We start from the raw sequence: 12,123 nt of genomic DNA on the forward strand, positions 1-12,123 counted from the left end.
CAGATGAGAATGAAAGGCCTTTGTGGCAGAACAAACATAGTCTTCTGCTGAGTCACTGAATCCCCTCCCTCTCCCCAGCCAGTGACTTTCTCATTCGATAGTCTGAGAAAATACTCACAGATAAGGAAAATAACTGGTTCTACAGCCTTGCCAAGAAAAATATTCCCACAGAACCTCATAGTTATTAGTATTATTAACTCTTCCTTTGCTTCACTCAAAGTAATTGCTACAAGAATGCTTAAGACCTTGTGAATGGTCTTTAAATCTTGTGAATGGTATTCCAGGTAACTCAATGTTGCTTCACACGTTGCTGTCTTTAAATGCTGAAGTATCAGTTGTTATAGATCTGCTGCAGCCTGGGTTAGTATTTCCAGGGTGAGATCATCAGGAACTCCCCAAGCTCTTCCTCTTCCTGTTGGCATTTAATCAATTCTTTTAGCCACTGACTTTAGATTTATTTGTGCAACTTGCCAGATCTTCTCCTTAAGCACACAACAGAACACAAGCCAAGCTCTTCAAGTCAGCACCCTGCCTGATAATCTCCTAGAGTGAGGAGAAGCCTTTTATGAATAAACTTTGACATCTCTTGGATGTTTTGGAGGGACATTTCTGGAGGCTCCCAAGAAAAACAAGGTTAAGATGTTGCATGGGTTACTCAGGAGCTATGAGTTGCAAGTTATAAAAGATGCCCAGGAGGAGGTATGGGTTTTGTGACCAAGAGCCTGTGGTGGTGAGCTGCTTAATGGTAGGTCTTCTCTCTTCATTGTGGGAAGCAAGGCACAGGGACTAAACCACACTGCCATTAGCAAGGATCTTGGCAGTCCCATGGTAACACAGAATGGCCAAAAAGGAGAAAAGCATATTACAAAAGGAAAACATGAGTCACATCCTATAAATGTTTCCAGCTTGGCTTGCCTAAAAAACAGAGCCAGGAAAATCTGTGACACATCTTTGTACTATGAGGTCTCAGATTATGGTTCAAATAAAAGAGAATAAAACCATGCAGATCTAAAAGCCTGTTATTCTACATGGTGCTTTAGAGAAGCTCCCTCATGTCTGTTAAAAGATAAAACCCATGTGGTTTTGTAAGAGTAAAAATGCAATCAGATGACAATTCCTAATGATAAATCTCTTGAATAAGGAAGATGGTATCTGTAGAGAAACAAGAAACCTCATTGTCTGTTGGATGACAACGAGGACATTATTCTCTAGCTGCCCTAGGGAAACACAACTGGATAACATAATTATTGCTCTCTGTTTCATGTTGTGAATGACCCTGATTATGTATTGGAGAGAAACAATGTACTGTTTCTGTTTGTAGTAAACTAAACGATTTCCTTTCCCCACAAGCTCTTCCAATTTCTTTCCTGATCAGGCTCTTTAAGGAATACTGCCTACATCTAGGATTATCCAGGCACTCAAAGAGTTAAACTCTGAAATTTCTGTAGAAAACCTTCCCTGATTTTATTAAAACAGTACGTTTCCATCACTGATCCTGCCTCCAACAGAATATTCAAGGTCCCTCCACTAGTCAGAAAAAGGACACCAAAAGAAAGTCTGAAATAGTGTTCATTTGGCCATTTAGCAACATGACATCTTTCTTGTCAAATATCTTTTCTTTCCCTGTGCTACTCCATACACTGGGTAATAAAAAGTGCACAATTCACAGGCAGCATTCTTTGTCATAACTCTGTGAGATGGTGTGCTTGGGGCAGGGGAACATATGGCCCTTGTGATGTGGTTCGGAGGGTTTATCTTTTCACTATTTCTGCTGCTAAGTTTGGGCACTTATCAACCTCATATTTGGAATCACTTGGACATCCTCTCAGGCAGAGCTGGAGAGCTGGGGTGACTGGAAGATACAGCCTGCTCCAAGTGTTAAATTTGTGGAAAGACAGACTTCTCTTACCTTAGTTACCACTGACCTTTTTTCTGCCTTTCTTTCCAGTCTATGAAATGAGAAATAGAACTCTTTTCCACAGCAAGCATGTGCTCCTCTAGGCAATCAATAAAAGGATGAGAAGATAGAAATCAATATCAGCTTAAGGCATTTGGTTACATGAGATGTCTCTGTGAAGGAAGGAAAGCTAAGATCTCTCCCCAAAGAAGGAGATCGGCATGTACTGAGCTTGTGACTTGGCTAAAGATCTCCTGATTATCTCTTAAGCTCTAGGGGAAGATCTGAGTTTTTTATTGACCCTGGCTGGCAGGGACAGAGCCTGCACACACCTCTGCCATCCCTGCTGTAATAGCACAAATAGCACTTGGGTGACAAATGGAGCCTATTCCCATTCAGTAATGGGGTGACCCTCTCACCTGAATTTGTGATCCCCTGAGGCATATGATAAAAAAGCTAAGAAGACATAAAGATGTGGGGGGTTTTCTTGTTTTAAAGAGTCGGAAATCCCTGTTGGGAGATATATCTGTGACCTCATTAAGAGGAAGTAATTTCTCCTTGAAAGCTATCTGCTGATGTACATAGCTCCATTGTGCCAGTGATGAAAAATGCCTCTAAACCATCAGAGCAGGATCGAGGGGTCTTCTGAAATGCAGGTCTGCTCACTGAGGCTTTCTAAGGAATTCACATGGATGTACAAGAAGCAAAGTGTTGCACATGGTTAGATAAGTGAGTTGAGTCAGAAGACTCTTCCTGAGCTTTATTCACTTAATACAGGTAGAACTACAGCAGCTGGGACAGTGGAGAAGGTGGGGTGCAGGAGGGAAGGAAGATTGTCTGCTTCTTCTCTACTGCCCTAAATTCTGCTTGATTTCAAGCTGTGACCAGCTTTTTCCCCCTTTCTTTTTTATACTCTCTTTTGTGAGCAGGCAGGAGAAATCCAAGTTTATGCATTGTGAAATATGAGCATTGTGTACTGGATAAATACCATTGTGGTTCCTTGTTTGCATTATTTTAGGGCTTATGAGCTTATGGGCCACAATTCCACTGCACAGGCAGAATAAAGCAACAATCTAATGTAACAAAAAGATTATGATTTAAACACAAGATGAAGAAAACCCAGTGGATATAGACAGGCAAGAAGAATAGGGCAGCCACAATGAGAAGACTAGTGTTTCTGGCTCTAGGGTAGGAGAAATGTCTCCTAAACCTTTGGCAACCATTAGGGTGTTGGAATGTTAATTCCTGAAACACCCCATCCTCTACATTGTCCTCTGTTTGCTCAATTTTTCCCTCCAGGATCTCTCTATTCTTTTTATACAAATCATCATTTCTATTGAATGAATATTAATCATTTTACATGAGAAAAATAATCATAAGCAAGTAGAGTTTAGAAGAAAAATAGCTGGAAAAAATTAATCTTCCCTCATATACCAGAAAACTGCATTCATAGGTAATTTACATAAATAATCTAGTTTGCATAAAATAGAAATAGTTTATAATCTACATGCTTTTCTTCTTGATAAGATGATCTGTAATTTACCTGATAAATCACCCAGAGGTATCTGCCTTCTCTTATTCTATTTGCTGTGTATTGAATTATTTACTTCCTGTGTGGAATTGAATACACTAAAAGCCTGTCACTAACAGGTTTACTGTTATGCTCTCCCCTAATGAAATTACAGTCTGCTTTTTAAAAAATTGATCCAGTAGAATTTTCAAAGCATTTTTATGCTATTTTATTGTATCAACAAAAAAAATTTGCCTCATTTTGTTGTATTTCATGTTCTGTCCTGTAAACTGAAACTATGGCTTACTCTATGTTTGGTTTCTAGGTGCACTTTTTCAGCAGTGTTCAGCATGCACAGTTGCTGCAGAGTCTTTTTGGGTTGTTCAGAATTGCTGAAAAAGCCCCCTCAATTCTGAATGAGCAATATAAGGTATAAAATACTGGTTTGGATGTTCTGTTGCATAGGCCAGGGGTAGGTGTCCTTTTGTGAGTCATATTTAAATTCTCATACCACCAGAAATAGTTCATTGCACTGATTTATGTAATTAATGTCGGTACCTGCTGTAGGTGGCACCAGGCACCTGCCCTGGTAACAGCAGTTATGGCCTGTTGTGTGGAAGGCACATAACAATCAGCACAGCTGAATCCTGCCAATTTTTCTTCCTGCACCAAAAAAAAAAATCTTAGAAGAATGTGTCCTTGACTGTGGCATGCTGTTGTATTTTCTCATGCCTTTGGAAAAGCAACAGTGACTTGCAGAGATTTCACATCCCATTAGGACTGGTTCCCAGGGCTGAATCTCAAGGTATCCAATCTGAACTTGGAACCTGGTGCTACAGAGGGTCCAGCTGAGAAGTAAATTGTTTGAATGTCACAAATCTTCAGGCAGAAATTTATTTGGGCTTTCAGTTCACTCAATTTTTTTGCCAAATATATTACCCATTAGTAATACACATAGTAATACAAATGTGTAGTAATACACATTTCATTACACTGTCATGGATAACTTATGGTTATTTTTATGTATTAAAATAAGTGAATAAATTGTGGCCAATCATATCTTTCCTTGATCTTATTATAGTCTAGGAAAATAAGAACATCTGTGACAAGATCAGAATATATGATCATAAGTCACAATTCCCAGACTGTTTCTAAATGTATTTTGGGTCTCAAATATCCATCAGCTTGAAATCTCACTAAATTTAGAAAGCATTTGTGGTGTTGAAATACATCTCTTTGGTGTCTTTGAAAAGAATACAACTGTTGAGCTAGAGGATAGTCTACAAATGTCTCTCAGAAATGTCAGTTAATTAATCCCAGGGTCACAGAATGGGTGAGGTTGGAAGGGACCACAGTCGGTCATCTGCTCCAACCTCCCTGCTCAAGCAGGGTGATCCCAGAGCACACTGCATAGGATTGCATCCAAACAGTGCTCGACTATCTTCAGTGAAGGATTTCTTCTTCCAAAGCAAGAAAAATAGAAAGTGCTTGCATGTTCAAATTGGACAGATAAGAAGAAAGACAGACATTAAAAAAAGAAATTTTTGTCTGATCTGAAAAATTGTGGGGTAAACTTGTTTTCAGACACAGTAATTACATATATTTGTAGTGACTAAATGGTTGAAAGCTGATGGGATATTCAGATTAATGGCCCTTCACAAAACTGTGGGTGAACTCTGCTGGCATGAACTGGCTTAGTTTGACTGAAGTCAATGACTTCTTCAGCTGAAAATCTCTGCTCTGGTGCATACAAAAAAGAGGTGAGGAGACATTTCTCATTCACAAGAGAGATCTGCAAAGGCTTAAGTAGCTGTAGTGCCAAATATGAACACTAATTCAGAATTAGTAGGTATTGGAATTAGTCAAGACTGCATGTCAGCCTCTGGTCTCCCAGACATGCATCAAGGAGTTGGATAGGACAGTACATAAATCAGTTTTGAAGGCTTGCCACAGAGCATGTCTGAACTGTTATATTTGCTATCAGTCCAAAGAACCTTAAGGATACAAATTTCATCTGACTGCATTTGTGAAACCAGGCTAAAGCAGGATACTGGGGCTTTACAGTCCTAAATGTCACTGCTAGTACCACTGCCAGGCCATCAAACCAGTCAAAAAGCTTTTCTGCATAAAGGCTGCATAAGGGCTCTAAAGGGCCTTGTACTTTCAGAGGTCTCCTGAAATGTTGCAGGCTCTGTGGACAGGGCCTGCAGCCACACAAAATCACAATGTTGGTGCAATGATTGCCAAACATGGGGGCAGCCCAGCTTGAGAAGGTTCACCAACCTTCAGTATCACCCATGAGACAAAGCAGAAGAATACAATTCCTCACTCCAGCCCTGTCCTACTGTTTGAAGCCATGATCCAGACAAGGTATGAGCTAATTGTTAAAGCCACAGTACGTCCAGCCACTCCCATGCACTGGAAATAAGACCCATCAAAAAAGAAGAATTAGTCTTAACTGAACTAATCTTTGCTTACACTCATCTTTAGTTCAGATCAAAGTCTAGAGTCCCTAGGGATGCTTCTAGGTGAAAATAAAAGAGAGTCAGAAGTCTTGGAGGGAATTTTCATTACTGTCAAGCAGAACTAGACAATTTCTTTAACTTTGCAGTCTTCTAGAAGTTGTTTAGGGTGCTTATTTTTAAAAGAAGGGAAAGACACCAAAATCACTTTGTTGTCTTTTGAAATGTCAGTGGTGTAGTTGGTTCTGATAGATTTCAAACTATTCAGTAGGTTACCCTTTCATTGCACCCATACCTGTATAAATGAACCTTTCCCCTGGCTGTACTTCAAAGGCAGGAAGCTTCAAAGATTTATCTTCATCTTCATTCCATATCTAGAGGGTGTAACTCTTAAGAGAGAAACATGTGCTTGGTCTCTGCTGTAATGATTTTTATTTGCCATAGGGAACCTTCAATTCCTTCTTTTCTGAATGGTCCTGGAGCCTTTTAGTTTCACTAATGCTTTCCACCAAAAGCAATTAGGGATGACAGTGTGTGCCCTAGTTCTGATAATTTGCATTCTCTGGCAAGCTGTTTATGAGAACAAGATTGCCATCTGATTTATGATGACCTTATGATTTTTATTTAAAATAAGAAAGCAAAGGCTGAAACTAAAGTCAGCCATGTAGTTGCTCCATCTGCTGACATACAAATTATTTTATAAGGTACATTTCTCATTATCTTGATCAAGTTCAGCTTTTAATATCTAAGAGTCTATTCTACAGATTAACAGAATTCTCAGTCCCAGATTTTGCCTGGATTTTAGCTACATTAGCTTCTGGCTGTGTTAGCCAGCAATGAGTGTCTTTCCTTTAAACATCACCTGCAGGCTGGATGGCTGCTCTTTGGCCTTCTGTTCAGAAGAGGTGCTGATTTTTAAAGCAATGTGTTGTGTCCTGGCTAAAACACACAGAGACAGTGTTTCTCTCAGTTCCCTCCTGTTAAGCAGTTGGTTCCTCATTTACTTGTGGGTGTTCCCTTCATCTGCACAGTTTCACTATTGTGTAACTTCTGGTGCCTGCAATCAGATGTAACATTGGTCAGCACTGAAAAGCAGCAAGATAGATGGATTTTTCAACAAGGACTCCTCTTTATTTGGCTTTATGTAGGACTACTTGATATCTGGTCAGCCTCCAGTTTATCTGTTATTTATAATTTACTGTCCTGTAAGCATATGACTCTATCCCAGCTGAGCAGCCCGAGGATTGTGAAACTTCATTTTTATTACCAATTAATCACATTTTCAGTTATTTATCTCCCCTTAGATGATATTGTTGGTTATACTATACTATCTGGAATTAATTTTCTGATAATGGGAATTTGGCCTGCTTCTCTCTCTGTCAGGTCCCTTTCATATGCTGTACACCCACAGCTTACCCCCTTGTGTATTTTTTCTCTTTGTATTAGAGCTGTCTGTATAGCTGCACAGTTGGCAGTGAATTTTACTACTGCAAAAATACAGACATTTAATATTCAAAAAAGGATGACCCTGGCGCACTAAGAGCCTTCTTGTTGCATGGGTCTGTGGCAATTCCCTGACTCATGTTGCTGTGGTCTGACTGGCATCTCTGCAATTTCACCCTTGAAAAAGGGAAGGGGAGCTTTGTTAGTGTCTGACCCATATACTCAGTCCAGACTCAATATTGCAGGGCTGGATGATCAGACTATGATCTTGGATTGACATTTATATGCTTAATGTTATGTTTAAATGCTTGCAGGGGACGGCCCCAATAACATTGTTTCAGAGGAGCAGAATAAATCATGCAGAAGGGTGAACACAGATAAAAATATAGGGAAACTGCACTCCTAGGGCCCAGGCACCCTCCTGGCTGACATTTTCCTCCTTCCCAGACTATTTGTGAGAATGTGATTTATTGCTCACATTTCCCCTGCTGTTGTTCTCACCTTCTGCAGTGGCACTGGAATGAATGCTAACACTTTTCCAAGTTTCCGACTTCATTAAATGCCCACAAAACTGGACTATACTCTATTAATTTCTGGCTTTTTCACTTTGTAATAAGTTTCTTCTGTTCATTTTTAACTATAGAAAATCTGACATCTGACGTTATGAGGATTTTGGTTTTAAGCAAACTGCTTTACAGGGGGGGGCTCTTCTGGCTTTGGTTGGTAGAGCAGGACAACTTTCAGCCTTAGTCACTGTGCTTTAACCACCACAGTCTCGCAAGCCCCGGGGTCCTGATGCAATCCTGATGCTTAAATGCTGATTTCTCACCAGCATGATCTTTTGTAATACTGTGGCTCAAGGCACAGGTTTATGTGTCTGGAAACGCATCAGTGTGTCAAGGTGAAGTCACTGAATGTGCCAGACAGGCATATTTTACACACAGATGAAATTCTGAAACTCTGCTTGTGTTGCTTAGCCACAGCTGCATCTTCATCTGCTATTTAATGCTCATAAATGGATTTGCTGCAGGAGACAACAGGCTTGCAGTTACTCCTCTGCTCTGTGCAGTTTACAAAAACTCCTTCGACCCCAAAGCAAGAGTAAAACAATATTTAATTGAAATTCCAAAGTTAAATAAGTGGCCAGGAGACCTCATAGAGACTGGGGCAGGAAATAAGTGAATTGATGATCACATTTACTAGCCCAGTCTAACCTCTGGAAATCAAACTATTAAAAAAGCCTGCCAGATAATCTGTGGTTTTTGCTTGCTTGGAATTCAATGTGATAAATAACTGCTTTTCTCCAAAGGTAATTTCTTTCAATGTGACTGACTTTATTGAGTTCAAATTTTCACAGTAAATAAGTCAAGGACTTAGCCCTGTCTGTGGGAATGAAATGAAAAGCAGCCTGCATTTCAGAGGGGCTGTAAGTTCCCACCAAGCAAAACACTTCCAGAAATCCCTTTTAGCTAGATTCGTGAATACAGTGTCAGGCTGCCAAATTCGGTCCCTCTAGGATGTGGCTGTATTGCCAAAAGAAGCAACTTGATTTTATATCACATTTTCAAAGCCAACAGCTCAGTGCCCCCTACTGACTAAATATTCTCAGAGGCCAGCAAGGATCCCGTTCCAAGGCCCTCAGACCAATGCTTTTCTGTTTCATTGCTGCCCTCTATCTTCTGACAGTCCCTTTTAAATACTTCTATTGAGACATTTTCAAAGTAAATACTGGTTTTATATTCAACAAAAGACATGATTCACTCTATGAAATCTAATTGTGATTCATGTCTCTCTTTGTGTTGAAAATCTTTTAAGCACTCAGATAGTCCTTGCAAGACAGGATGGTAAAATACTGTAGCACAGATAAAAGCTCCTGGATTAACATTAAAGAGTTAAATAAATTATATAAAGATTAAATAAATGCCAGGAATTGCTGTTAAAAAGCTTCTGCTTCTTCAACAGGACCTCAGAATGGCTGTGGTGGTTACTTGTCAGCTTCAGCTTCTTCAGCTTCTACCTTTGGCCCTCCAGTCTCCAATGTGACCAGAAGATATGGGAAAAATCTGGACTGTGTATGGATCATAACTGCACCTGCAAACAAACGGATCAACCTCACCTTCTCTTCCTTTGAGCTTGAAGCACAATCGGCTTGGATGTGCCGATATGATTATGTCAAAGTAAGACAGCTCAGTATGTTAACAAGAAAATATCAGTGAGATACAATTATCTTCTCCACAAGGCTAACTTTATTAATAAAAAATGATCCTAAGAAGAAATTAAATTCCTTAATATAATTAAATTTTTTCATTGGGTTAGATTACCACACCAGATGTCATTCTGCCTTTCTGGAAACCAGTAAGAGTTTTAACATTACACACACTTCTGGTCTTAGACTGCTCATTTAATGAGTATTTATTTCACAGAATAGAAACAAAACAAAACTCAAACACATGTAAAGTAAAGCTTCAGAGTATCAGGTTGAAGTTGAGCAGAACCAACTAAAGAGAAATCAAGAATTAAAAATTGTGGACTAGGCAGTGAAGAAGGGTGAATGAATTATTTTGGATAATTTCTGAACAGGAGTGACACAGGCAGAGGGGAATTATGCATATACATGCACAATTGCTTGAAAGCACTAGAATTAATATAATTTTTCTCCTTTTTTTCATCAAAAATCTTGGTGCTCAGTGCTCACCTGTAGAAGCTATTTTCTTGGAGATGAGCATACAAACCATCAGATTGCAGAATGCTGCTAAACGAACTCCACCAAGGAATATTATTGATCCTGTTGAACATTGGACATACTCAATGAAACAAGGATTTCGTTCTACATTTTGATGAATAAAATCAATCTTCTCATAGAAAAGCACTTTGAGATTACATATAATAAAGAAATGAGAGTGCCAAATTAAAATGTAATCATTTTTTGATGGATTTGCTGAGACAGGACCAGAATGTTCCATAATGAGATAATGAGAATGGGTTAATATGGCAGTGAATAATTATGGTAATCAAGAACATCCTGTTAAAGCACAAGACAATACACTGCACTTTCAAGTAAACCAAATTGTAATGTAAGGCGGGGTCAGAGAATTTTATTTCTCTTTATTTGTTTGTTGTGCCTAAACTATTAGTGGCTTATATATTTTGCTTCTTTCAGCTTTATGATGGAGATAATGAAAATGCCAATTTAGTTGGCACATTCTGTGGATCTGCAGTGCCAGCTCCTTTTCTTTCTACCCGTAATTTCTTGACAGTGAAATTTGTCACAGACGGTTATGTGGAAAGGAGGGGTTTCAATGCCACCTACACCGCAGTAGATCGTAAGTATACAAATATATGTATGCATATATTTATATAGTTATAACTCTTTTATGGACATTCATATTTAAATACTATCTCAAAATTTGTTCTAGACATAAGTCGCAGGAAGGGGCAAAGACAGTCAGTAGCACAGCATCTCTAGGAAAGCTAAAAACAGCTTGACCCCAGTACAATTCTCTTTGGTCTTAGCTGGCTGGGAGGAGGTTGTCAGTCTGAGAGAACAAAATAGAAATGCTCACAGACTGTTAACAAATAGGAAACAAACATTTATTTGAGTTTGATGACATATATTGACTCCACTAGCATGTATTTGCTTTTTGTTTTCCTTCTAGAAACTCAAAGGCAAATACAAAAGTATACCGTCCAAAACTCAACTCCATTTGAGTTTTGCTCAAAAAATAGTTTTTCCCAGTTTTCACTCTATGATGCATTTGTTACTGTTTTACACAGGCCTGTGTGGAGGAATCTATAATGCAACTTCTACATCCGTGACTGCAACATCTCCTAACTTTCCAAATGAATATCCACCCTTTACTCTCTGCTCTTGGGTCATTGATGCCCCTCCACAAGAGCAAGTCAGGGTGGTGGTAGAGACCTTCCACCTCCATCCCAGCCAGGACTGCTCTCAGAACTACCTAGAGCTCCAGGATTCACCAACAGTAAGGAATTTATAGGGGATACCATTCCCCATTCCCATTCAGCGCCCCTCACTCTTTGGAAAGAGAGAAGAAACTTATTATTTGGTAATATATTAATGAATGATCTTCTGTGAAGGGCACATCTGAAGCATTACTGACTGTGCCCCAAGTGACATGCGGTAACTGTACACAGCCCTCTCAGAAGCACTCTGTGCACACATGGAGTTAGATCTGGGCAGGTGTTACACAGTTTTTCACAGTTGGACCAAGTATCACTGCTGCCAAACCTAACCCACAGGAAAAACTGTCCCACAGCAAGTTTTCATTGTGCTTCCTCCTATCCACGAACCATAAATAAATGAATAGTCATGCCAGGAAGAGTGTTAAAAAACACCAGACAAAACCCCCCAATATTTATGTCCCTCATATTCTAAACCTTTCATCATTTCTCATTTTGTCATGAGAATAGCTCCTATATTCTATTTTTTCCTAATAATAATTCAACATGAAATGTTGAGATATTATTAAGTGATTTCCAGGATAACTTTAAAATGCAATTTCATAGTTGGTATAGAAAGTGTTGAGCGCTTTTTTTACCTGATGTTCAGTACATATAAGACTGAATTATATAATTAAGTAACTTGTGATGTATTAAATTCCAGCAGAGCCAAGGGTCAGTCCATAGATTCTGTGGCACTGAAACTTTTCCAGTCCCTGAGTTTTATTCTTATGATCGCACTGCCATTGTGACTTTCAAGTCAGATGAATATATGATTAACAATGGATTCAGATTTTCCTATCAAGCTACAGGTAAGCTTGAAGAAATGTCCCAAAAAACCTATCTACTAT

At 39.1% G+C, this 12,123-nt stretch overlaps 1 protein-coding gene across 1 annotated transcript in view; it reads left to right on the top strand.

The window, feature by feature from the left end:
* The window catches only part of CUBN (cubilin), a 143,091-nt gene that overhangs the window by 125,793 nt on the left and 5,175 nt on the right, over window positions 1-12,123 (top strand). The window contains 4 exon segments of the mRNA XM_058808268.1: window positions 9,275-9,489; window positions 10,473-10,635; window positions 11,087-11,295; window positions 11,937-12,084. Coding sequence (XP_058664251.1) covers window positions 9,275-9,489; window positions 10,473-10,635; window positions 11,087-11,295; window positions 11,937-12,084 — 735 coding nt within the window.

Source organism: Ammospiza caudacuta, chromosome 1 (assembly GCF_027887145.1).
Source record: "Ammospiza caudacuta isolate bAmmCau1 chromosome 1, bAmmCau1.pri, whole genome shotgun sequence".
Taxonomy (NCBI): domain Eukaryota; kingdom Metazoa; phylum Chordata; class Aves; order Passeriformes; family Passerellidae; genus Ammospiza; species Ammospiza caudacuta.